The sequence below is a fragment of the Agelaius tricolor genome, unplaced genomic scaffold, assembly GCF_023055355.1.
Source record: "Agelaius tricolor isolate 1412-34295 unplaced genomic scaffold, bAgeTri1.0.p SCAF_5, whole genome shotgun sequence".
Taxonomy (NCBI): domain Eukaryota; kingdom Metazoa; phylum Chordata; class Aves; order Passeriformes; family Icteridae; genus Agelaius; species Agelaius tricolor.
Window position 1 is genome coordinate 24,637,358 of NW_027269265.1, and position 24,187 is coordinate 24,661,544.

At 40.4% G+C, this 24,187-nt stretch overlaps 2 protein-coding genes across 6 annotated transcripts in view; one reads left to right on the forward strand and one right to left on the reverse strand.

The window, feature by feature from the left end:
* The window catches only part of MIPOL1 (mirror-image polydactyly 1), a 187,692-nt gene extending 177,468 nt beyond the window's left edge, over positions 1 to 10,224 (reverse strand). For 2 of the 4 annotated variants that reach the window (XM_071426861.1, XM_071426863.1), the window contains exon 1: positions 9,766 to 10,224. The gene's annotated coding sequence lies outside the window, so the exon portion shown is untranslated. Of the gene's footprint in view, positions 1 to 7,446; positions 7,527 to 9,765 lie in introns of those variants that run through there. The other 2 variants (XM_071426862.1, XM_071426864.1) reach the window with 2 other exon arrangements.
* Positions 9,343 to 24,187, forward strand: part of SLC25A21 (solute carrier family 25 member 21) — a 232,009-nt gene continuing 217,164 nt past the window's right edge. The window contains exon 1 of one of the 2 annotated variants that reach the window (XM_071426868.1): positions 9,343 to 9,790. Coding sequence is in view for 1 of the 2 variants with exons in the window: in XM_071426866.1 (XP_071282967.1) it covers positions 9,724 to 9,790 (67 nt within the window). In the remaining variant the exon portion in view is untranslated. The remainder of the gene's footprint in view (positions 9,791 to 24,187) is intronic. The other variant, XM_071426866.1, reaches the window with a different exon arrangement.

Genomic DNA, 24,187 nt, shown 5'->3' on the forward strand with positions numbered 1-24,187 from the left:
CCTGTGGTTTAATAAAAATAAATACCATTACAAACAGATCCAGGAACTTAGACGCATTAAATACTGTTTGTTTTTCTTCAGATATAGATCATGGAATGGAGTTATTTAACTACTTCAAGACTAATTTTTATTTCATTTTAATCTAGTTACAGTCAGCCATCTCCTGGTATCATGACAACTAGCAGAAGCAAAAAAAAAAAAAAAGAAAAAAGTGGAAAAAAGTGAAGAAGTGCCTGTGAAAACAGGTCTAAATCATTATCTAAGTATTTGATTAGCTTGCTTCTATTGCACTAAGCAACTGAATGTCTATCATAGTTTCTGTATCACTCATCTAGTAATATTTGTAAAAAAGAAAATAAAAATAAGAACACATTTCTGTAGCTCTACAAGAAAAGCTACAAAAAATTCAATAAATCTTAAAATTGTAGTGGGTGTTTCACAGTGCCAATTTCCTCATTACAAAGAAGGTATCAAGGAGCAAACTGATCACACAGTGCTTATGTCAAATCTCAGACAAGGAAAACCACATCCTAATGCTCTGCCATAAGAGCAAATGGAAAACCTGCCTGTGTCTGTGCACACATAAGAGGCACACTACAGAAAGACATGATGAACAACACTGCTTTGTTTCTCATGCTTGTATCTAAAAATTTACATAGCCAATTTAACACATTGCCACCCCCTAACCACTTAATGTCTAAAATTCCTATAGAACCTGAAATTTTATTTACTGTGAATCACAAGAACACATTGAGAAGCAGCATCTTAAAGCAAGTCCAACTGCAGATCATAAAAATTTTAAGTTAAGAACACTATTTAACCAAAGTAAGTTGTGACTTTCTAAAAGTAATATTAATAACTTTATTGAACTATTCTATGGATACTAATGATTTTATTATATCAATACCATTAATGATGGGATGGGATAATTTAGGCAACTACAACAAGCATAAATAATAGTATCTGACACAACAGTGCATTTGATATGTATCTTCACATTTTGCCATATAATCTCTCTCAAACAGCATTAACTTTCAAAAAGAAGTATATAAATATATATCATACCATTACTGAGAGAAATAAATGCTTAAAAAAAAAGAATACACTCATTTTTGCATAACTTCTTTCAATAGCTTCGAAGGTACCACTGGAATGTCTTAGCTTTTCTAATTATGCTCAGTCAGTGTTTTCAGATCTCTTAACTGCACTCAGCTGCAAGCTGAAATACTATTTTTCTTGGTAACTAGGTTTATCTTTTTGGTAGTCAATTCCTAAAATGAAGTGAAATGTATAATACCAGTTTGTATTATGTTTGCTATGTTTCAATGTATTATATTCGCTTATGTTTTCTTTCCTATCAAATACAATAGGCAAGCAAGAAGAATGGTTCCACTTTCTCACCTGTTGAAATATCAGAATTAACAAGGAAAGGGGGTCAAACATACATTTGGAAACAATGCAATGAAAGAAAGCTAAAGCAGAGTTGATTAACCCCAAAGGAAACAAGTCAAGAACATCTTAAAAAAAAAAAAGTAATACAAAGTTTTAAACATATTTAACTTTATGCACTAAAAACTGAAACAACTAAAAATTGTATTTTAAATTGTGCAAATATTCTACATAAAATAAATATTTTAATACTTTTCATTTCCATACACCTCAACTGCCATGCCTCAGAAAGCCCTATGATATTTTCACCAAGCCAATCTAAGCTTAGGATCATTCTTTTGTTAAATTGGTAACTAAGAACATTTTCCAATTCTAGTCCCACCCAGGGCAATTTATACACATGCCCACCCATGAAGCAATTCTTCAGCACTAAATACTCCTTGTACAATTGGACATTTTTATTTATAAGCTAAAGTACAAGTGAACTTGTAAATTGGCTTAAATAAATTACTACCATAAATCAAAATGAAGTCTGTTTGCTTCAAGTGCAGCAGTTTTTGATCCCATGATAAATTCTCTTACACTGCAGCATCATACAGCATTTTCAGAACAGTTTTGATTCAGGTACAACCTTGCTCTCATTCCACAAACCCTGATGGCAGCTGCAACCTTCTCCCTCCCTTCAAAGACCTAATCAACAACCAAGCCTTTTAATCCTTCTTAGTCCTAATACTACATTACTGCACCAGGTTGGATTTTTCTAATTTATTTCACACTTCACATTTAAATTAGTGCATAGATAGTCAGAATATGACTATTTAAATGAACATATAACTTAAAGATCAAATTCTGTCTTCAACAGATTTACACAAAAGGACAGAAAGGATAGCATTTGTCTACCAGCATGTTACGTGGATCTCCTTAACTCAATTTGTTACGGATTTCATGGTGCAAAAATTAATGCCCTCCAGGAGCTGAACTCATTACCAATTATTTCTTCCAAACCCATGGTGTAATCCCATGCTTTTGTGACCAATGGGAGTTTAGCCATTCACTTAAAAGGAAGTTGGATCTGCTCCTGGGTTTGCTACTCTAGCAAGAGATACTGAACAAAATGATACCACAGCCACTGTCTTGACTTTTTTTCTGTTACATAACAGACACTATGAACATGAGTCTCATGTATTTTAGTCCATGCTAAAAATAAACCAAACATATTGATGATAATTTTAACTACCCAATAACGATTATATGCCTTTTCTCAATGTGATTTTCCAGAATATATTTCAGCAACTATAATGGCAAGCAGCCATTTTCACTCATGGACCCTACCAAGCCCTTCAACCCCTTCCCTACTCTAGAACCCACAGGAGCATTCCTGCAAGTCATCTGGTGCTCATGTAGCACACCCAAGTCACAATACAGGTACAAACAGTCTTCCATCACCCACCTGACCCAATAAACTCCTTCTACATGCCTACTAGAGAAAAGCACAGGTAAACATAACAAAAACTAACAAACAAAAAAGGGAAGAAAATAAGCCACTCTGGTGGCCAAAATGAAGTTGGTCTTAGGCCACAGGCACCACAACTCTAAGTTTCAAAATAAAAAATGCTCTCAGAATAATTAACTAAACCACTGAGTTTTAATTTCTCTGAAAAGCAGGAAATAAATATTGCAATGCCTTTGGCAAGACTTAGCCAAGTGTAACAGTGCACAGTAAATACAATAAGCTGTTTTCATGTTTAGATGTTCAATAAAATAGAGTAAACCTTTAAGCAACGCATACTACATTATGACAGGAATCCACTGGCATTCAATTTACACAGTCTTGTCTGTTACTTGTACTTAGTGCCTGTTTCATGTCAAAAAAGTTTCAAGAAATTTTATTTTAGAGAACTGTAACCTACATGTGAACATTTAAAAAAATATTATTTGATTTATTAATGCTATGAAAACCAAAGATCAATCCCAGCAATATCTCGTGTTGCAGTGGGCTGACTCTGACTGGAATCCATGTGCCCACCAAAAGCTGCTCTATCACTCTCTATTCAGCTGTACAGGGAAAAGAAAAATATAACAAAAAGCTCAGTCACCAGTTACCATCATGGGCAAAACAGATTTGAGTTAGGGAAATTCTAAACTTTAAAACACCCTCCTCCCACTTCTTTGGCTTAACTTTACTCCCAGTTTTCTCTACCTTCCCCCCATCACAGAGCAGAGGGACAGAAACAGGGTTTCCAGTCAGTTCATCACACATTGTCTCTGCTGCTCCTTCCTCCATGGGGAGAGGATTCCTCACACATTTCCTGTGCTTCAGCATGTGGTCCCTCCCACAGGAGAACGTCCTCCATAAACTTCAACATGATTGCTTCCCATGGACTAATTATCCCCAAACTGCTCCAGCATGAGTCCTTTGCACATGGTTCAATCTTTCATGAACAAGCTCCTCCTGCATGGGTCCCCCATGGCTCCACCACACCAGCAAATCTGCTCTATCATCGGCCTGCCAGGAGCTGGTACAGCACAGGTTTCCCATGGGGTCACAGCCTGCTTTGGGCACAGACACCTGCTCCAGTGGGGATCTTCTCCGGACTGCAGAGGCACAGCTGCCTCACCATGGTGTGCACAACAGGCTGCAGGGGAATCTCTTCTCTGGTGGCTGGAGCACCTCCTCCCTCTCCTTCATCACCAACCTTGGTGTCTGCAGAGTTTCTTCTCTCATGCTTTCTAACTCCCCTCTCCAGCTGCAAGGAAGAATTCCCAGTCCTCCCCCCTTCCTTAACTTCGTTATTCCAGAGGTGCTGCCACTGCTGCTGACAGGGTTGGCCTTGGCCAGCAGTGGATTCATCGTGAAGCTGGCTGGCATCGGCTCTGTCAGATATGAGGGAAGCTTCTAGCAGCTTCTCACAGAAGACCGTCTGTAGCTCCCCTGCTAAAGAACCTTGCCATATAAAGCCAATACACACATAAACTATTTTCAAAATTCTAATATATAAAATTCTTTACTATACCAAAGGCCACCACTCTGCAGAAACTGTCAGTTTGCATTTTAACCTGTCCCTAAAGGACAAAGGTCCACATCAAGAATCATCATGAAAAACAGAAGCCTGCTGTTATGAAGCAAGCAGGGAGCTTCCTCACAAAACTAGCAGGGAGCATGCCAAGCATCCTGTCATTTAAAAAATTGGTGGCTGAAAGCAACAGAGAATCATCTTAACTGAGCATTCACACTGGTTCTTTCCATAGCTGTATCTGTTCTGCAAATAAAGGTTCAATACTCCGTTCCCTTACTCCTTCAAAACCATCTTCCTTTCAATGGAAAAGGAAAAAGGCAGCAGTCATTCTAACAGGAATATCTGTCAGTTGCAACATTAGCTTGTAGTTAAATCTGCCAATAGTCCTCAGCCCAGAATGGTTGTTTGTTTGTTTCAAAGGTAAGTTTCAAAACACCAATTGCCCACATAGGATAATAGACGTAAAGTGAGAAGCCTCTGCATTGATTTGGGTGATCTACATTGAAGTGAGCATCAAGTCAGATCACCAATTCATAGCTTAAAACCATCGCACTATGGCATTTCACTGCCATCAACACGCAGCATCTATTCTGCCCTATGTCTGGCAGACTAAAAAGTAGGTAGCATAAAGATCCATTAGGATATCTCTCAAGTTTGCAACTAATTTTACACAAATCTGTGATCTGTAAGCAGGATGCTCTTCCCCTTCACCCTCAGCTCATGTGTATCTTCTTGCTTTAAATTCTAATGAATAATTAGTTGATTCTTTCCCCAGAGAACTATCAAACATGTATTTTCTCTTCTCCCCTAATGCCTTCTAGCATGATCCAAAAACTCCCTTATTCTTTTACTAACGTAGGCACTCTCTGAAACTAAAACCCTCACAAACTGTAAAAAGCAACATGTGGGTCATGTTCCATCAGCACCATACTATTTCTGCCAGTAAAACAATGAATATGTTGGTTTTGTCTTACTTCAAGAGAAATACTAAGCCTGAAGCAAAACCTTGTCACGGAATGAGTTTAACACCATTATAATGTATTCCTAATTTAGCAGCATCTAGAATGACTCTAACAAGCAGGGAGACAGATTAACAGAATGTGAAGAAAAGTAGCATTTCCTTATCTCAAACAGGCAAACTAATAACTAAAATGGAAATAAGGTAAATCCAGAAACAAAGCAAGCAAACAAGCAAAAAGGCAAGAAATATAATTAGTTATAATGTGAAAACTGGGGAAAGAGATTTTTTAAATTTAATTTGTTACCCACTACTATTGGGCAGTAGTCCCCATTACAAACTGTAAGGAACTTGAAGCATCATTGCACGAAAACCTGAAATACCTACAGAAACTAATAGCAGCAACTGTCCCTACCTTCTTAAATCCTATAGGTAATTTCATGTCCCAGTCCCTCTCTTCACTTTTCTTACTGCAACCAGAACTGCAGTAACTTCTTAGCTGGACAGGCAAGACAAGGTTATCACTTTCAAGATCCTGAAATCAGTGCTAATCCCTTTACCAGTGACAGGGTAGAAGAGCTCATAGCCATCAAACTGATGGCACCTCACTGGTGTACATAGCTCTATCTCACACAGCTGAAGAACCTCATCATGAATGACAACATTCTGGGTACTAAACAGCAAAATAAACCAAAACAGAACTATCACATAAGCAGCATGTTTAACTGGCATGACTGTTTTAACTCTTGTTAAACCTCATGGGATTTATAAGCTAGTGCCATAACATGTTTAAATAAACAAATAATCTAAAACAAGTGGCTTCAAGCTAAACCAGAGTTGTACATTCCCAGAGCAGAAATGGTCAAGTATGGATGGTCAAGGACAGGTACAAGAATAAGGCAAGCACATCACTGCCCTTCCTGAAATCCCACAGATCCTGGAACCTCCAAGATTTGCAGCTCTGAGATCTTTTGAGCTAGAAATCACATTGCTGTGGTTAACCGATTTTTCTTCCACAGCGTCAGCACTGCAATTTAAGACCGTTCTAACTGGAGTTAGAACTTGCTGGAATACTTAAAAGCCACTACAGCACTGCAGGACACTCTGAATTCCCAAACTCGGGGCGAACGAACTCTTACAGCAACCCAGCTCCAATCACTTCAGCCCCCTGAAGTAGTACCTAGACCCAGCTGCAGTTTTTCCACGGACAAACATCAAACATCGGAGAGTGTGCTGTCTCAGGTAAAACAGTCCTTTGGGTACATTTACTGAATGTTTTTCTCCCCAACTCTTCACACTGAGAAACCATAGCCTTTTTCCTAAGAAGAAATAGACCCTCACATCATCATCAAGAACTCTGATTAGCAGGAATTACAACAGGAGCTTAGGTATACAGCTCATTCGGATTTCCTAAGCAACTTTAAGTCATAAATATTAAAAAAAAAACCAAAATCAAAACCATAAACTTTATTTTGACAAATTCTTTTGGTGCGGTTTCTTCTTTTCTTTTTTTTTTTTTTTTTTTTTAATGCATTACTACAATGGTGAGCATCTTCCACAGTTTGTTCTTATCTGACACTAAAGATCCAGCACCAACGTCCTGAATTTGTTCGGGGCAGGTTTCATCTCGGACTGTCCCGGCCCCGTTCTGAGCGCTGCCCCCCTCCCGGGATGCGGCAGCCCGTCCGTCCCTTCCCGCAAAGCCGCAGCCTCTGGGACTCCAAACCGCGCATCCCCGCACGGCAAACTTGCTCCCCCCTGTCTCCGGCTACGGAGAGGGCGCTAAGTCGGGCAAGCCGGGTCGCCCGGCGGCCATGGGGAGGTAACACTAACGCAGCCAAGGGGCTGCCACGGCACACGCAGCCCGTCAGCGGCGCAAGGGCCCGGCGACGGCTCGGTCCCGGGGGAGGAGGAGGCCGGGCAGGGCCGCTTGCCCGCGGGGAGGCGCTGGGTCAGAGCGGCCCGACCTAACGCCGTCTCGGCGGGACGCGCTGCCGCCGCCGAGCCCCGCCGCAGAGGATGGGCCGAGTTCCAACCCGAGCACCGCGGGGCGGCCCCGACCCGGCCCCGCCGCCCCGTTACCTGCGCGCTCCGGCCCCGCCGCCGCCTCCGCAACAAAGCCGCGGGCGGGCGGGGGGAGGGGCGCGCGCGCCCGCCGCCCTCGGGAGCGCGCGGCGGCGGGGCCGCGGCCCAGGGGCGGGGCGAGGCGGCGGGGCCGGGGCGCGGCGGTGGCGCCGCCCTGCGGGCGGGAGAGGCGGCGCGGCGGGGCCGGGCGGGGGCGGCGGGCGGGGCGCTGCTCGGGGGTCTCTCCGGCCCGTCCCGCCCTCGCACAGCCAGCTGTGGTTTCCTTCTCGGCTGTTAGCGCGGGCGGGCTGCCCAGGATGGACGGACTTTCCCACTAAGGGACGCAGTAACCACAAATGGAGTGACAGACCCTGCCAGGGATATTGAGGAAAAGAATGGAGTGGTGCTCATGGCTTCGGAAGAGGCCATATGGAAATAGGATTAAGCCTAGAAGTGCTTTAGGAAACCTGCACAGTGGGAAGGTTGCCCTTTGTGGGGGAGGAGGGAGGGGTGGATGGAAAATAAGGGAGATATGCCAAAGAGACTTCCAGTTGCGGAATTGAATTAGGGGGCATAGATTTGGAGTTTGAATACTGTGATACAACCTTAATAGTTTCCTAACAATAGCAGAGGTTGTTTGTTTTTTTAAGGAGCAGGTGTTATGCTACTGTGTGAACATCTATGTAACTTACATGCACTCTGACCGTTATTCTCTTTGATGCAGGGACACATGCAGAAAACAAATTTATCTGACCAGTTTCTGCACTCTGATGAACTCCAAACTCTCTTTGCTGACGAAATAGTGCAGCAAAGTCCACCTTAATACTAGATTTGCTATTTGTACCCAAGAGAACATTGCACAGGGAGACCTACATCTCTGGAACAAAAAAGTGGTGATGCTTCAGCATCTGCTTTTTGATGATAGGGAACACTGGAGACTTGATCATCCAGGAGTATTTATTGAGCAGCATTATCAAGGAGCCAAACCAAGGGCACTAACGCAAATGCTAATGAAACATTGAAGTTAAGATTTTAATTACTTAAAGGTCAGCACATTCAAGTTTTATTAATTTAAGGGAGTTATTCTGTATTCCCACAGCAATCTGCACTCAGCTCCTATATAGATCAAAAATTCATGTTATTGTTTATTTGCTGATGCAGTCAAGTGATATAGCTGAATACTATACCTGACTATTATTCATTTTTGCAATTAGGGTCATGGTCTTTTAACATTTTATTAACACTTCTCTGTATATTTCCTACGTTCCCATCCTTTTCAGTAGCAATAAACCCGTTGTTTTCCTCTAATCTTTGTACATTACAAAAAGCTACATTTCCTTTCAAGGCTGGAAGCTCTAGTCAGTTAGCAACAGTTGTGGCTAAACTATCACAAAACACGCGCAGGCACTCAGCAAACTAATGTATCAGAACAGCCCTCTGAACTGTCTTGCCCATCAATGGTGCTGCCTCTGGGACGAGCCCATGCTGCCCCCACGTTCTACTCGGGCATCTTCTGGAAAAGCAGAAATTGGCCTTGCCGAAAGCAGTGCTGGGGGCTGTCCGCAATGGCATTGACTATGTCCCACTACTTCCAGCCCGTGCCCTGTCACCGTTTTGTTTACTAAGATGGGCCCAAAGGTCCGTGTAACATGTAATAGTTACTCTCTAAGTGACAACATACCCGTGTCCTTTGAACATCAAAGAGATGGAACCAAGCTTTAGACTAAAGGTTTTTAAAGGACAGTAGGCTTCAAAAAGACAGCCTGTGAGCACAGCGGCACCAGCGACCCTTCCTAGACGTTGAGGAGCAGAGGATGTGCGGTGTTAGCTGGGTCCCAGCAGCGGTGGGGGAGCAGGATGTGCGCTGTATACACCAGCCCGAGGCGGGAGTGTACGACCCGAGCCCGAGCAGGCGACCGGCTGCCGTCCCCCGCCGACCCGCTGACAGTGCCATAGCCTCGCTCCCCGCCCCGGCCTGGGCGATCGCAGCGCCGGCCGTCCCGGCTCTGTCCTAACAGAGAGAGGCTGCCGCTTTCCGGCTAGAAGCGATCGCCGGTAGCTGCGAGCCCGTGCCGTGCCCGGGGCCGCCCTCTGCCCGGGGCCGGCTGCCAAAGGCCGCCGCGGGGCCGCGCAGCCCGGCGCCCCCGCCCCCGGCGTTCGCGGCTCCCCCTCCCGCCCGCAGATAACCGCGGCCCCTCAGGCTCTTCCCCACCCGCCCCGCGCGGACTCGGCCCCGGCTCCCAGCCGCTCTCCAGGCGCCAGCTCCCTCTCGTCGCCGCCGCGGCGCGGGCAAGGATGGCTCGGCAGCCCCGGGGCTTTCTGCAGGAGGCCTCTCACCAAGTCGTCGCCGGAGGCTCGGCGGGTGAGTGCGCGCGTTCCTCGTGGGCGGGAAGGGTCTGCCCGTCCCCCGCCGGCGCTCCGCCAACTTGAGGCGCAGGCGGCTGCGCCGCCTCCCCCTCTCCGCGCCGCTCGGGCAGCGGGGAACGAACCGGCTCAGCGGCGGCTCCTCCCCCGCCGAACGGCGCGGGCGGGCTCCGGAGGAGACCCAAGCACGGGGGTCCCGGAGCAAGTCCTGTAACGGTGTTCGGCCCGCCGGCAGGGCAGGGGGGTGCAGGGGCGCTCCCGGTTTTCGCGGTGTATCTGCGCCACACACGCCCTGCAGCCCCTCGGGCGATAAGAGTGGCGGGCGGGCCCCTTCAACGGCCGAAGCCGCCGGTGTCCTGCAGCACAGCCCCCCCGAAGGGCTAGAGCGCCTCGGGGGAGTCCATGGCCGGGATCCGCCTCCAGCGCCTGGACACGGGACAGAAAACGTAGTTGCCCTGCTCAGAGTCCTTGCCCGTGACGCTCTTCGTCGCTGAGTTACAGAGAAACCAATGCAGGGCTACAGTGGAAATGCGTTTCTGTGGGGTTCTTGAAATACTTTTAGGAATGTCGACATTACTCATTAATTTGTAGTCTGTTTGTACTGCAAACTACAAATGTCAAAATCGTAAACATCTGTTTAGTAATGAAAGCGTTGCTGGTAAATTTCTTCAGATTTCTTACCTAAATCCCAGGGAAACTGAAATATTTAAGTCAGCCTGCAGTGCAGGGGATTTTAACACAATATCCTGCTCTTTCAGTCTGCATATGTTAATATTTCAACTATGTAGTGTGTTTTTAAGTGTTCCTTAGAGTCTCTTCTGAGGTCTAAATGCTGTTTGTCATATTATGTTTTACATGAAAGAGAAGAGCTACATGGTAGTGGTGCTGTGTCTTATGCTTCAGTGTAATGTGCACAAGAAAAATTCTCTTGTGATTGAGACCTGTGTAGCCATGACATTACATGTGAGCTTGTCTTCCATTCCCTCTAATTCCCCTTGTACCTCTAAATCCACTTCTATGCATTCCTACCACCAACACACATTTGAGCAGTTTGATTTCATGCTAGTGGCTCTGTATGCCCTTTGTTTTCAGCCTTCTTCTTTGACAGTGAGAGATGTCATAGCAGAAGTGGAGAAGTCTGGTGTCCCAGTGTATTGTATGACTGCTGTCCTCACCCTTCCAGCGTATTGTATGACTGTTTATGTAGCTTTTCTGCAGCCTCTGAAATTCTAAAGGTTTTTTGGATTCTGCTTGGTACCACCCCTATCTTCCTATAGGAGAGAATGGAAAGGTTTAATCTGTCCTAGACTGTTGAAAACCCTTCATACCTGAAGGGATACTGAGGTGTTTTGCCACCAGATGTTTTGCAAGATGACAGATTTATCTGCCCTTAGCAGTTGGCTTGTGCCTTAGTGATTCAGATTGATCTAATGCACTGTGTTACCATCCTCTGGTAGGAGCCTTTTTTTGTTACAGGTTCTCTTTGTAGAAGAGATTGCCTAACACCACAGAAAGAAAATTCCCATTTAGATAAATGAAAAATATTTGGTAATCTGGTAAACATCAGTATTAGGGTGAGAGAATTTTCAAGGAGACTATTGATCTGCATGCAACACTTAAAAAAAAAGGACAATGTGAGAGGCCTGTTGTGTCTAGTCCAGTGACATAATGTTACGGATGCTTGCAACCTTTTGCTTAATCTCCTGTCAGGCAGGCAAGTTCCTTAGCTGCATCACTTGCCTTAAATTTTTACAGAAATCTCTATTAATTGGTTTTGAAATAAACCAGTAATAATTTATTAGCTAAGTCTGAGCAACGCTAAAATTGTACCAGGGGATTTTGAGATGTGTGCTTCAAATGGGAGCTATAAAGTGTGTTAGAGGGAAATTGCTGAAACTTGAAAACTTGCTTGACAGATGCTAAAAACTCAGTGGTGTTTTTTTCCTGCTAATTTATAGAGAAAGTAAAAGGTGAAGGCTGGAGTTTTGAAGTCTTCAGACTAAAGGTTAAATTTCTTAGGCAAGTGTGGATACAACATGGAAAAGGTGAAAGCAAGGAGAAAAGGATTGAGTTTGTTTCCTGACCTTAGTTTCCCAATATTACTTTGACCATCCTATATTGCTTTTGACTGTCTCTGCAGGAGGACATAGGACTCTTTAGGTGTTTTGTTCTGTTTCCTGGCCTCAACTGAATGCCACAGACATCCTAGAGTGACTTTGCTGTCTGTACCACAGCCTGGTATTTAGAAAGAAAACCAACCAACCAACCAACCAACCAACAAGAAAACATACCAAAAACCCAAACAAAACAAAAAACCCCAACAAAACAAAACCCCTCAAAAACCCCACCCCAAACCAGACATAAATTAGTCTTAGTTAAGCTGGTTTCTAGGAAAGATGAGTTGGACTCTGTCAAAGCAATGGTAGGAAAGTGCTGAGGTGGTTGGGAATGAATGGCACAGCCCAGTAGGTGTAATTGAAAGGTCAGAAATATTGCCTGCATAAGTAAAATGAGAGGTTATTTAGTATCTACATGTCTGATGCAAAAGGATCTGATAAGAAGTAATTCTGCTAGGTTGAGTGGAAAATTATTAGAGATAAACCTAAGCTGGCAGAACAGGAAGAAAGGGATTTTTTGACGCTTTGTGGGAGATGACAGGACTTGTTCATGGACTTACTAAGACAGGGGAAGAGAAAGAAAGAAATCAAGCATGACCCCTAGTCTACAGGACTGATAAAATGGAAGATACTGGCATGCTGGAAGAAGGAGAAAGGAAAGTGTTCAGTGTTTTAAGAGAAAATATATCAGCATACTGTTGGCTGTCAGAGGCATTGCTAAGTTAAACTTGAACAGCTCTCTGCTGTAGCTGAACTGTAAAAGTCAGGCATGACAGATCTCATGCATACTTTGTCTGTGTCAAGGGGTGTGTCTGCTTTCATGTGGCTTTAATCTGACTTCATGTGAAATGGAAAGCTCTGCTTCCTGAGAGTGAATGAAATTTTAAATATGAACAAAGTCTTACACAGTCTTGGCTTATGTTACTTCTGCTGGCATTGTTTACTCCCATCTTTCAGATTCCTCAATGAAGGTTAATAGCATAATTCAAAATACTTGGTTTTGTTGCTTGCCTGGGTGTATGACAATAGTGAGGAAAAGGACTTTGATTGAAACCTAATTGGGACACTTCATTAGTGAGTTCAGGCCATTCTAGTACAGGGAAGTGCAGGCATGTTCCTTTTCTCTAGTGGTTAATTAGTAAGCTAAAGCATGTGTGGAATTTATAGCAAAAAAATTAAACAGAAAATCAACTCTAAACTGTAAGGATCATTGTGAAAAGAGCAACTTGGGAGCTTCTGATTTCCTTTGATTTATAGGAGTTCTTCAAAATGTTATTTGAGAAGCTCAGTCAGTACAGGGTTCAAGTCACAAGAAGAATTGTTTCTCTAAAATAAAAAGATCAAAAAAATCCTTGTTTTGCCTGCCTGTATGGAAAAGGCAGAAATTAAAACAATAGTGTTGCATATAAAGTCAATGGATATTTCCTCATAGAGAGGAACTGAATAGTGCAAAGTATGTTATGTGATACCCAGATTAATTTGTCAAGACATACTTCTGACAGGGTGTTGAGTCAGTTTGAATGATGAAGTGCAAATGTCATAAACAATTGCACAGATACCCATGGCACAGTGAAGGCTGGTGGCTGCATATAGTTACCCTGAAGGTTTTAGGATGCTTCTGTTTGATATAGGCATGTTTTTGTTTTTTTAATAACAAAAGATCACAGATGGAAACAATTAGCTAAAACCACACGTAACATAAATAAAATTTAATTATATTTAGTTGTATGATAACCTCTCTTTCTTCCATACATGTATAAATAACCTATACACATTTTAAATTTTGAAGTTAAAAATTTAAATAATTTATTTAATATATTTAGCAAGTGATAACTAGATGACTTGTTTTTCAGATCTGTAATGTTTAACCAACCTTTAAGTACTTTTCTGCTGAAAATTAGGTATGTCTCTTTGCCTAATTCCATTTAATAAATGAACATGAACTGCAAAATTAATTACTGTAAAATTAATATGGAAAAGTCAGAACAAAATGAGCTTTACAACAAAACAATTACTTCATAGGGATAATTCAGGCTGATCTTTTTTCCTCCCTATTCTTCATGTTTTCATGAAACAGCAGGGCTTCTGCCTCTCTGTACTTCTCAGCTTCAATTTTTTAATATTTTTTAAAATTCTTTTTTAAAGAGTTAGGTTTCCAGCTGCATTGAAACCTAATAGGATTTGGGAGTCTAATTTTCTTAAGCTCCTTTGAAAGTCCCAACCTTTTCTCTTGAGAGGTGTTTTATTTCAGGAGTAGACAAAGTTGATTAACCTGGATAGCAGCAACTTCTTTGAACCAGATCTCCAAGCAGGAAAGCCACTCGTCAAACAAAGACTGTCAAATGCAGATACAGTATTAAAACCAGTGTTTGGTCTTCCTGTTGCAAGAGGCATTAGGCAGACAAAAATCATTACAAGGAACACTAGCCAGCATAATCTGTGAAGCACCTTAGGTTACTTGGTCCCTATGAATGGGAGAGGGAGTGTGATAGATGTACAGGAAGTACTTGAAACAGCAGGAAAATTGTCTAATTATTGTCCTCCCTCTCACTTGTTTGTATTTTTATGACAGTTTTCTGGGAGTTAAAGTTAGGAGGAGTATTCTGTGTTTTCTTGGGTGCTTTTTTCTTCCTTTTAAGCCATGCAATGGGCATTCACATGTTACTAAAATAATTGGTTAATGCTCAGAGGTAATTTCATCTAGCTAAGTACTTAGCTACACCTTGTAACTTTCTTGACTTGAAACCATAAAATTTTAATGTACTTAAACCTTCCTTTTTCCATTTCTCTGAAGTCACTTAAGGCTGAAATATTATCTGAGGCCACAGTTGATGCTTGGTGTCTTTCACTGCCTTGATCTGGTATTTCAGATGTTTGCAAACTCTTTAAATTAAAAAGCTAAGGATGGGAAGCTGTCAAAAAGTAATAATTTTAAGAAATATTCTACAAGTTAAAGTGCTCCAAAGGAATGCACTAGAAGCAACCAATTAAGCCAATCTTCTCTGCTAGTCTGAGAAATTTATAGCGTGCCAACTTGGTGTTGGACTTGGACATTTGGATGGGAGTTGCTTGGTTGGCAATATGGTGAAGAGAAGTTTGGGTAAGAGAAGACCAAAATAAGGTTAAGTGCATGTAAGCTGAGATACCAGATATCCTGAACCTCCTCCAGTATCCTTGTAGAAATTGGGAGGACATAGGAACAGTTGGGAAGTTAGGACTTCTATTTCTGCTCAGACAACCATCCATGCACTCTGTGTTTTATGAAACCTGCTGAAAAGAAAACGTGAATTACCTGTGCAAGGTCTATGTAGCCCCTACTGCTTTCATCATTATACAGTTGAAAGAGGGAGTACAGTAATCAGGACAGTTTGACTTCAGTGGGTCGCTGGAAATAAGGAAGAGCCATCAGGGAAGCTCCAGGGAGGCTGATTTTGAAGCCAGTATAGTTGAATTGTTGGCTTTGGTCTCCTACGCAATTCAAAACCATGCAATGTGACATTTTTCAATATGGTAGAATACAGCTGCGTGCTGCAGACCAGAGCAGGGACCAGCAGCTGAGGGTATGCAGAATGCCATGGAGTGAACCAGCTGAAGTTACCTTGTAAACCATTCCCAGTGGAATTTTTTAGTGTATTTTCCCCACATACTATATCATTTCAAACTTTAGTTCTGTAGCATTTCTCAGTCTCTGAGTCTCCCCTGTTCTACCAGCTGATAATTCTAAAAATATCTGAATCTGAAAGAGATTGGACTGTTTGCTTTGTATACTTCTAACTGAATTAAATGTTATTGGAAAAACTTGTTTAATTTTAGTGGAAACTAATGAAATCCTCATGAGCTTTCATACATTTTGCTAAATATGCGAAGCTGGCAGCTAGCAAAATTCCTCTAAATTTTCAGACAGTTAAGTAATTTGAAGAAGCAATACCCTTGCAATGTAGCTTTATTTTAAAAGGAGCAAATGAAAATTGCAATGCAGAATCATGGAATTGTAGAGTGGTTTGGATTGAAAAGGACCTTATAGATCATTTAGTTCCAATCCTCCTGCAATGGAGAGAGATGCCACTCACTAGATCAGGTCTCTCAGAGCCCTATCCCACTGGCCTTGAACAGTTCAGGAGTGGGGCATCCACAACCTCTCTGAGAAAACTTGCTCTAACACTTCAGTACTCTCTGAGTAAAGAATTTCTTTATAACATCTAATCAAAAGCTTCCCTCTTTCAGTTTAAAGCCATCGCCCCTTGTCTTGTCACTATCTGTCCATATAAAAAGTTCCTCTCCCTCCTTTTTATAAGTCACTCATATATGGTACTGGCAGGCCACAGCAAGGTCTCCCTGGAGTTTCTCTTCTTCATGCTCAACAACTCCAGCTCTCTCAACCTGTCTTTGTAGGAGAGATATTTCACTCACTATCATCTTCGTGGTCTCCTCTATGCCTGCCCTACAAGTCCATGTCATTCTTGTGCTGAAGACTCCAGATCTGGATGCAGCATTGCAGGTGAGGTCTCACAAGAGCAGAGGTGCAGAAACAGCTCCCCTGGCCTGCTCCCACTGCTCTTGATGCAGCCCAGGTTAAGGTTGGCCTTCTGGATTGTGAGTGCACATTGCTGATTCATGTCCAGCTTTTCATCCACAAGAATCACCAAGTCCTTCTCTGCAAGGATGCTCTCAATGACTTCTTGTCTCAGCATCTACTCATGTTGCTCCTTTCCTGACCCAGGTGCAGCACTTTGAACTTGGATTTCTTGAACTTCATAAGGTATTTGTAGGCCCCCTTATCAAATTTGTCTAGGATTCTGGATGGGTTCATGTCCCTCTGTTGTGTGAACTGCACCACTAAGCTTCATGTCATCTGCACATTGGGGATGTGTCACTGTCTGTCAGTGATGAAGACACTGAAGAGCACTGGTCCCAGGACAGAGCCCTGAGGGATGCCACACATCACTGGCCTCCACTTAGACACAGTCATTGACCTCAACTCTGTCTCTGTCCAGAGAGTGTTTAGGGTGAACTGATCTTGTTTGATTGAGTCATTGCAGTGTACTAGCAACTCATGAACAGCTATTTGGAGCTCTTAAATGTGTTTCAAGCTATGTTTGGGGATTTTTTTTTTTTTGATGTAATATATTTTATATGAGGGGCTAGGATATGAAGTAAATTTTACATGTTTATGTAACAGTGACAGAAACAAACTAAGAATTTTTGTAATTTCTAACATGTTATGACACCTGTAGTATGCTTCTGTAGAAGCTGGGACTCTGAAAAGAAGAATTTTTTGGTTGGTGGACTCAGATGCAGCTCATACCAAACTGCTTGTTGAACCTGGGGATTAAATTTCAGACTTGCTCTGGTACTCACTTGGTTTGAGAATCCTGCAGCAACCTCGTAATTCCAAGTGTGTCTTTGTTCCAAATAGGATACACTGGTAAAACTGAGAAGTTGGCTTTATTTAGTCTGGCTTGTTAGCCAATGGGGATAAAACATTTTGTGCACAGAATCCTCTATGGGTGTAATAAGGCACTTATCCTATCCATTGCTAGGCCTGAGGGTGTTAAGAAAGGTTATAAATTTCCTATTATTTTTAGAGTAACAAGTTTTTTCTCAAAAACCTCACCCCTTATCTCCCACCCTCCACGAAAACCCAAACCTGTCAAAAGGACCAACTTCACACCCAGAAAAGAGTAATGAAGTTATTTGCACTCATTCGATCTACTGCCCACAAGATGGCAGTGCAATACTACCATGAGATGCTAATGTGCTGCTTTTTTTTTTCTTCCCCCTACCTGTGGCAGAGCGATAAAAATGTATGTTGAAGCTGTTGCTGATAAGAAGATAAGCATATGTAATTTTGAATTATAATATGCAAAATAAAAGCTTAAAGAGGTCAAATAAATACTGATCAATAAATGCTGATTCCGTATGTGTCCTGCACAACCAATGACACTGAATTTCACTGTCATTGAATTAAGCACAAGAGTTGTAAGTGATGATGTGTCAAGTGATGATATATTGACTGGTAAAGGTCAATAGATGTTTGTAATGCTATGATACCATATATAAATAAAAAACTTGGGCTATATTTGTGTCCCAGTATAATCAATATGCAAATAGCTACTGATTTCCACAGTGAGAAATTTGAGTCTTGATTATTTTAATTTTAGCATAGATTTTATGCAGTATTGCAGAAATGTCATCAAGCTCTCAATGCCAATCTATAACCAAAGTAAAGACTGCTGTGTTACATACATACTGCTGTAAGCCTCTGTTAACTTCCTTCAGGTTTTGCAGGCATGAGACCTACAGCAAAGCATAAAAGCTTAAACATACACACTTCTTCAAAATAAGCTATAAAATTTCATTGTCAGATTTTAAAGTTAAATAATATTGTGGAACAGTGTGTTAGACATATAACAGCATGTAGGTAGTCAAAATAATTAATACTGGAACATGCCTGTTGTAAAATTTGTAGGCAAAAAATGCTTTGTCTGCAAAGGCAATTCTGAAGCTGTTACAGCTTCTCTGAGCCAAGATTATATTGGCATAAAGAACAATTTTTCATTACTGTTTATTTTTTCATCAGTTGTGATTAGTGACTGATGTATATGTTCAAATTCATGTTAAATTGTTGTAACACAAAAGTTTGTTAGGCAGTAAGAATATAGTTCTAACATATAGCAGCAAAGCATGATTTTTGATAATAGTAGATGTGTTTTCTTTGGCAGTGTTCTAGAAGAGAAAATGAAAACTGATTCTGGTTATTTCTGTGCATAAAATCTGTCAATTTTGCCTGTTAAGTGATGATATTACAAAGCTTCCTTTTACTGTAGCTTAGTTTCTGTGACATTACCTTGGATGTCCTTACAAATATAAAAATTCTTTCTTTATGCTTGCTGCTTTTCCATTTCAAGCTAGCAGGGTGGGAGACACTCAAAATCATACCCCCAAGACTGGAGGAACTTGTCTGTTACAAGACTGAAATTCTCTCTGAAAAATGATTATATTGACCTTTTCAGACTGCTTGAAGTATTGTGATTAGGGTTGGTATGAATTAAAAGGGCTAAAGACAAGGGGGAAAAACCCCTTTTCAGATAGTGATGTGACTTCTAGAACCTGGAAGTTTTGAAAATCAGTATTGCAATGAATAGATAATAGGGATGCCTCTAAGTATTTTCAAGTATCTCAGCCTTGATTATAAAGGCATTAAATGGGCTCTTCAACTGGATTTGAAAACATACAATTAATTTTTTTCCCCTTGGAGGAGATTAATTGATATTTGCTGCCTGTGGAAACTAACACTGGTCCTGTCGTTGGGTAAAGTAAATTAATATTGGTTTTTATAATATGAAACTCTCACTCTCTGATGAATAATTATTATTTGTGCAAGAAAGTGCACATATCAGCCATCTTAAGATAGTATTTTCTCTACAGAAAATCTGTACTACAGGTCAACTGTTTTGGGTGTGTTGAAAGTAGAGTAGTTACAGGATAATTGTCTGCCATTTTTTTCTGCAGCGTGTCTTATCCTGAGGAATCACTACAATTAGATACCATTGCACCAACATCTGAAACAGGTAATTCATGTTTCAGTTGTCTACACTGGTGATTTTCTGATGAGAAAATAACTGCGAGAGTCTGAATGTTGTTGAGAAGTCCCACCCATACAGTGGGGAAGGAAACACAGGAGTAATTGGCCTTTAGGTCTGCTTTTCAATCACTGAGCTACACTGTTAACAGCTGCTTTTGTTTTCCCTCTGGATCATTTTCAATCCATCAATTTTTGTCAGTAAACACAGTTTATGGGTCATCTTTTAGTCTTTAGTCAATGAATCATTTCCCAGATCGGTATGTTATACTAGTTTCCTGGACATTTTACTGTTTTTATTATACTGAAGTATGCAGATGTGTGGCTGGTGACCCCAAAGAGCAACACTCCCGAAAGCAAATGAGAGTCTTAGTAGCCCTTTCAGTTTTGGAAAATTCTTTGTGCTATTTATTTCACTTCCTCTTAGAGTGGCTTTGCAGCAGGGTTAAGGTTTACTAATTTTTCTACTGCTAGCACTTGCTTCTTAATATTTAGTTAGAGTGTTGATTTTCAAAATTAATATCTATTTTGAATGTGTAGTAAATATCACTCAACTTTGTTTTCTTGGCTGGCTCCAGATAACATACTGAACTCAGTAAAACATGAAGGGCATGGTGAAAAAAAAAATGGTTCTAACTCCCATAATCAGAGACACAGAAACAAAATTTAATTCTTCATTATGGATTCTGTGGTATTTGATGTCTCTTCCAGCTTGTGGAGCTATGTGATTAATTTCTGAATTTGAAAGTTGGATTATAATTTCAGTTTAAAATAAATCTTATCCTCAGTGTTTTGGCATTAAAGCTTAAAATTATGAACTGTAGATGTTTTATAAAGATAGCACTCCTGATCTTTAGATGAATTTTTAGATCTGAGCCATGAAATTATGAAGTCTTGAGATTTGTGATGATACACTGGGGGTTTTTTAGGTTGGTTACGTGTATGTTCTCTAGAGGCAGGTTTGCAATGCTGATGGTGTACACGTGTGTGTAACATAACCCCATGCCAAGAAGTACAAAACAAAGTGTCAGGGTGCTTATAGGTTTTTAGAAGAATTTATTTTCCAAGACATTGCCTTACTATTGATGCTGACCAGTGGCAGCACAATCTTGTGTGTACACCTTAATTTTGTCAGAATTGCATAATAGTGTGTAAAGCAAGAGTGCTTGCTTTGTTCATGCAGCACATTCAAAACATTGTGTCTGGTGCCCATTTTAGGTGCTTCTGCCATTAGATTCTTGGTAGCCTCTTTTGGCTCTGGGTTGCTATACTAGTTCATGCTGGGATCAGTTCATCATCAAAAAGAGGAGTTATGTAGAGGAATGGGCAATAATCTGAGAGTACAAGACTACTGGAAGAATACGAGAGCTTTGAGAGTCTTCACAGTTCTGCCCTTCATTCTTCTCTAAGTCTCTGGCTATTGCAGAGCCAAAGCAATAGGATTTTTAAGAAAGTACTGTGTTTGCAGACAAGGGCTTAATTCTCCTCTCCTAAATGGGATTAGGATTCTGAAGGGGATTGGGGCTGTTGCATTAAGCAAGGGGAACGTGGCTACCACTTATTTATTATACTACTTGCTTAAAACAATCTTTATTGTGTTTTTTTCACAAGCAGTTAAGAAAATAAGTATCAGTATGCTATATACTTTGACTGGCATATTGTTCCTTATTGTCAAATATGATGATGGCCAACCCAGATGACAAAAAAAAAAAACAAACAAATCAATCTTTTCTGTTGATTTTTAGCAAACTTTTCTCCTTCCTATAAAATTTCACTTTTTAATATGATGAGATATGAAGCTTATTGATAAGGTATTTCCAAAAGGGAGGAAGAAAACATGTAGGATTTCTGCAGATATAAACCCATGAATGTTATTAGAGACTAAACTAAATGGAAAGAAATATCTTATTTAGAGTACGGAACTCTTCTAAGTTAATGTCCATAAAGTTTAAATTAGTTCAGACTTTTCCTATTAGAATAAATGTTTCCTTTTAAAAAGCATGATAATCATAATCAAGACTAAATTTGTTCTGTTATTTATTTTCAAAATGATAGTACATGTTTAGCTGACTTTTGATTTAAATCCCTAGGGATATATTGGAGACAGATGTTTAGATGACCTAATGTTTGAAGTAAAGTTATATTTGGACACTCGATTAAATTTTCCTTAAAATCTTTCCATATATGTTAGATTGTGGAGCAGTGCAGAAAGTATTGAAAGATTTATGTTGAAAAGGTACTGCCTTATTTTTAAAGTAAGTTATTAGAGTTCAGTAGATTTTATTTCAGGCAACTGTCAAAAGCAGAAAATGTTTGATTATAAAACAGCATGTTTACAAATGAAAATATTGTGTCTTGTTGCAGAGCTAAATGGGAAACAGATTTCTTTAAAAGTTCATTGATTTCAAAACCAAATTTACCAGGCCATTTATAGCTGCCTCAAAACTTGGTAAAGATTACGGTAGACTTTAAAATGTAGCATCAGTTGAAGACTGCATTATAGGCCATAACAGTTGCAAATCTTTTTACTCCTTTCTGGTTTTGAGCAAGTAAAATAGTGTAAATAGTAAATAGTGTAAGTAAAATAGCACCTAGTAGTGTGGATGACAAAAATGACTATATATGTGATAGTAAACAACATTTTGAAAAGTCTCAATATTTCATCACCATAATTATCAATATTGACCTATTAAGAAGGTATTGATTTACAGATGAAAAAATGAGTATCTTCAGTCTTTTAAAGTTTATATATACCGGCCTTTATTGTGTTTAGTTAAATAGGCAAGTTACTGAGTTGCTGAACTTCTGCCATTTTTAACTGTAACTGAAATATTGTACTAAGAGATGCATTCTTGTCACTGGCAGGATACTTTGTGGGGTAATGCAAGTGTTGCACAAAAACACTATTCAGATGCTTAGCACTCAGCCTGCAACATAACCTCTGGCAGATCTTGAGAACGTTTTGTGGGACAGCATTTTTTATTATTTTCTGTAATTTGATTAGGACGGCTGATGTGGGCACCAGAGCTGAAAAGTATTTTATACAGAATAGACCTTGTTAAGTTTAGGCATCACATGCAGCATTTTTCTGTTATCTCATTGAGGTCTGCTGCATTAGAACTGGAGTAGCCCTCTTCTGGGAAAAATTGAAATTGCAATATTTGGAGCCTCTTCTTTCATGTAAGAGTGGATGTTGGGTCAACAGTGCTATAAAAATCATGTTTTGCAAGGGGAATGAAAGGAGATCTCATCCTGTTCCTGGAAAAGGAGCTTTCATTCTGTCTTTTTGCTAGTAGATGAATGTACATTAATCATGGGCAGTAACTGTTTTGTACAGCATGGATCTAATCAAAACCTAATGAATGAATGTGTAGTACCTATGTGATTCCATTTATTGTTAGCAGAAATTATTTTTCTTTTCTTCCTGAATTAAGATTTGGGATATAGATTATAACTCTGGAAAAGAAATAGAAAAGTATCTTCTTAAGACTCCCAAGAAGCAAAGAGTGGTCATAAAATTGGAAGAGATAGCCTTTAAACAACTTCTGAAAATGTCACTTGTCAGTTGTTGGTGTGAAGATAAGGAGCAGTACAGAATGAAATTCTAGAAACTGTAGATAAAGCAGTTTTATGGTGATGTGATTAGATTTTTTCTACACACAGATTTTTTAAGGTCAGAAATGCCTTTTAAAAGTATTAAAAGAATATTGATCAGTTGATGCATAATACTGTTAAATGGACTTTTCACTTGCTTAGTCTTGCAGAGTGAACACTTGTAACTGGGCTGAAGTAACTTAGGCAACAAGTTTGATGCTTGTGTAGTGTAATCTTACCTTTTGTTACAAAATGGCTTTTCCCTTTTTTAATGTATGTTTTTCAGTGAAAGGAAAAAATAATGGCTTATGATCTTCTCATGTAATATATTATCACTTGCATGTACAAAATTTGACTTTTTTTTTTCCTGGATTGTGCATGAATCACCGTATATTACTTGAGTATTTTCCCTGAAGACTTCAGTTGGTGTGCTGAGATTTGCAGAAGTGATTAGTCCTCTCTGGTGCCTCAAGACAGACACCTGAAAGGAGAGTAGACAGTTTTATTGGTATGCTATGAAAGTTTTATGCAACTTGTAGAGAAACAGGGAAAAAAACCCTGAGATCAAGGAGGACGAGGTGGTTTTAACTTCCTTAATGTGCTCTTTTTATTATTATTTTTTAGTTTTTCATTTCCTCTAGTCCTTTGTAGAAGTAGCAAAGACGCTAAAGACTAAATGCTGGTCTGTTACCCAGACTTAGTTATTGGCATTCTGTGTGCTGAATAAGGATAACATCCTTGAGAGAAAACCATTGCTGTCAAGTAGAGATGGTATCACAATCATTACCAGCTCAGTCCTAAACTGGGCTTTTTCTGTTCAGTCTAAATCTTGCTTACATCTACATCTTTGTTTCCTACATTTTGATTAATCTATAATTGCACCTAGAATCTTAATTGAAAAATCTGTGAAGAATTAGAAAGCTTAGAGAGAGACAGTGTTCTACAAATTCCTTTTCAACAATATGGCTGAAACCTTATCTACAGCAACTGTAATTAGGGATAGCTTGCTTTGTCTTTGTTTTGACTACAAACTCTATTCTGGTTAAGAGATTAAATTCAGAGAGAGAAATAAATCACTGCATTACATTTTGCATGATGATTG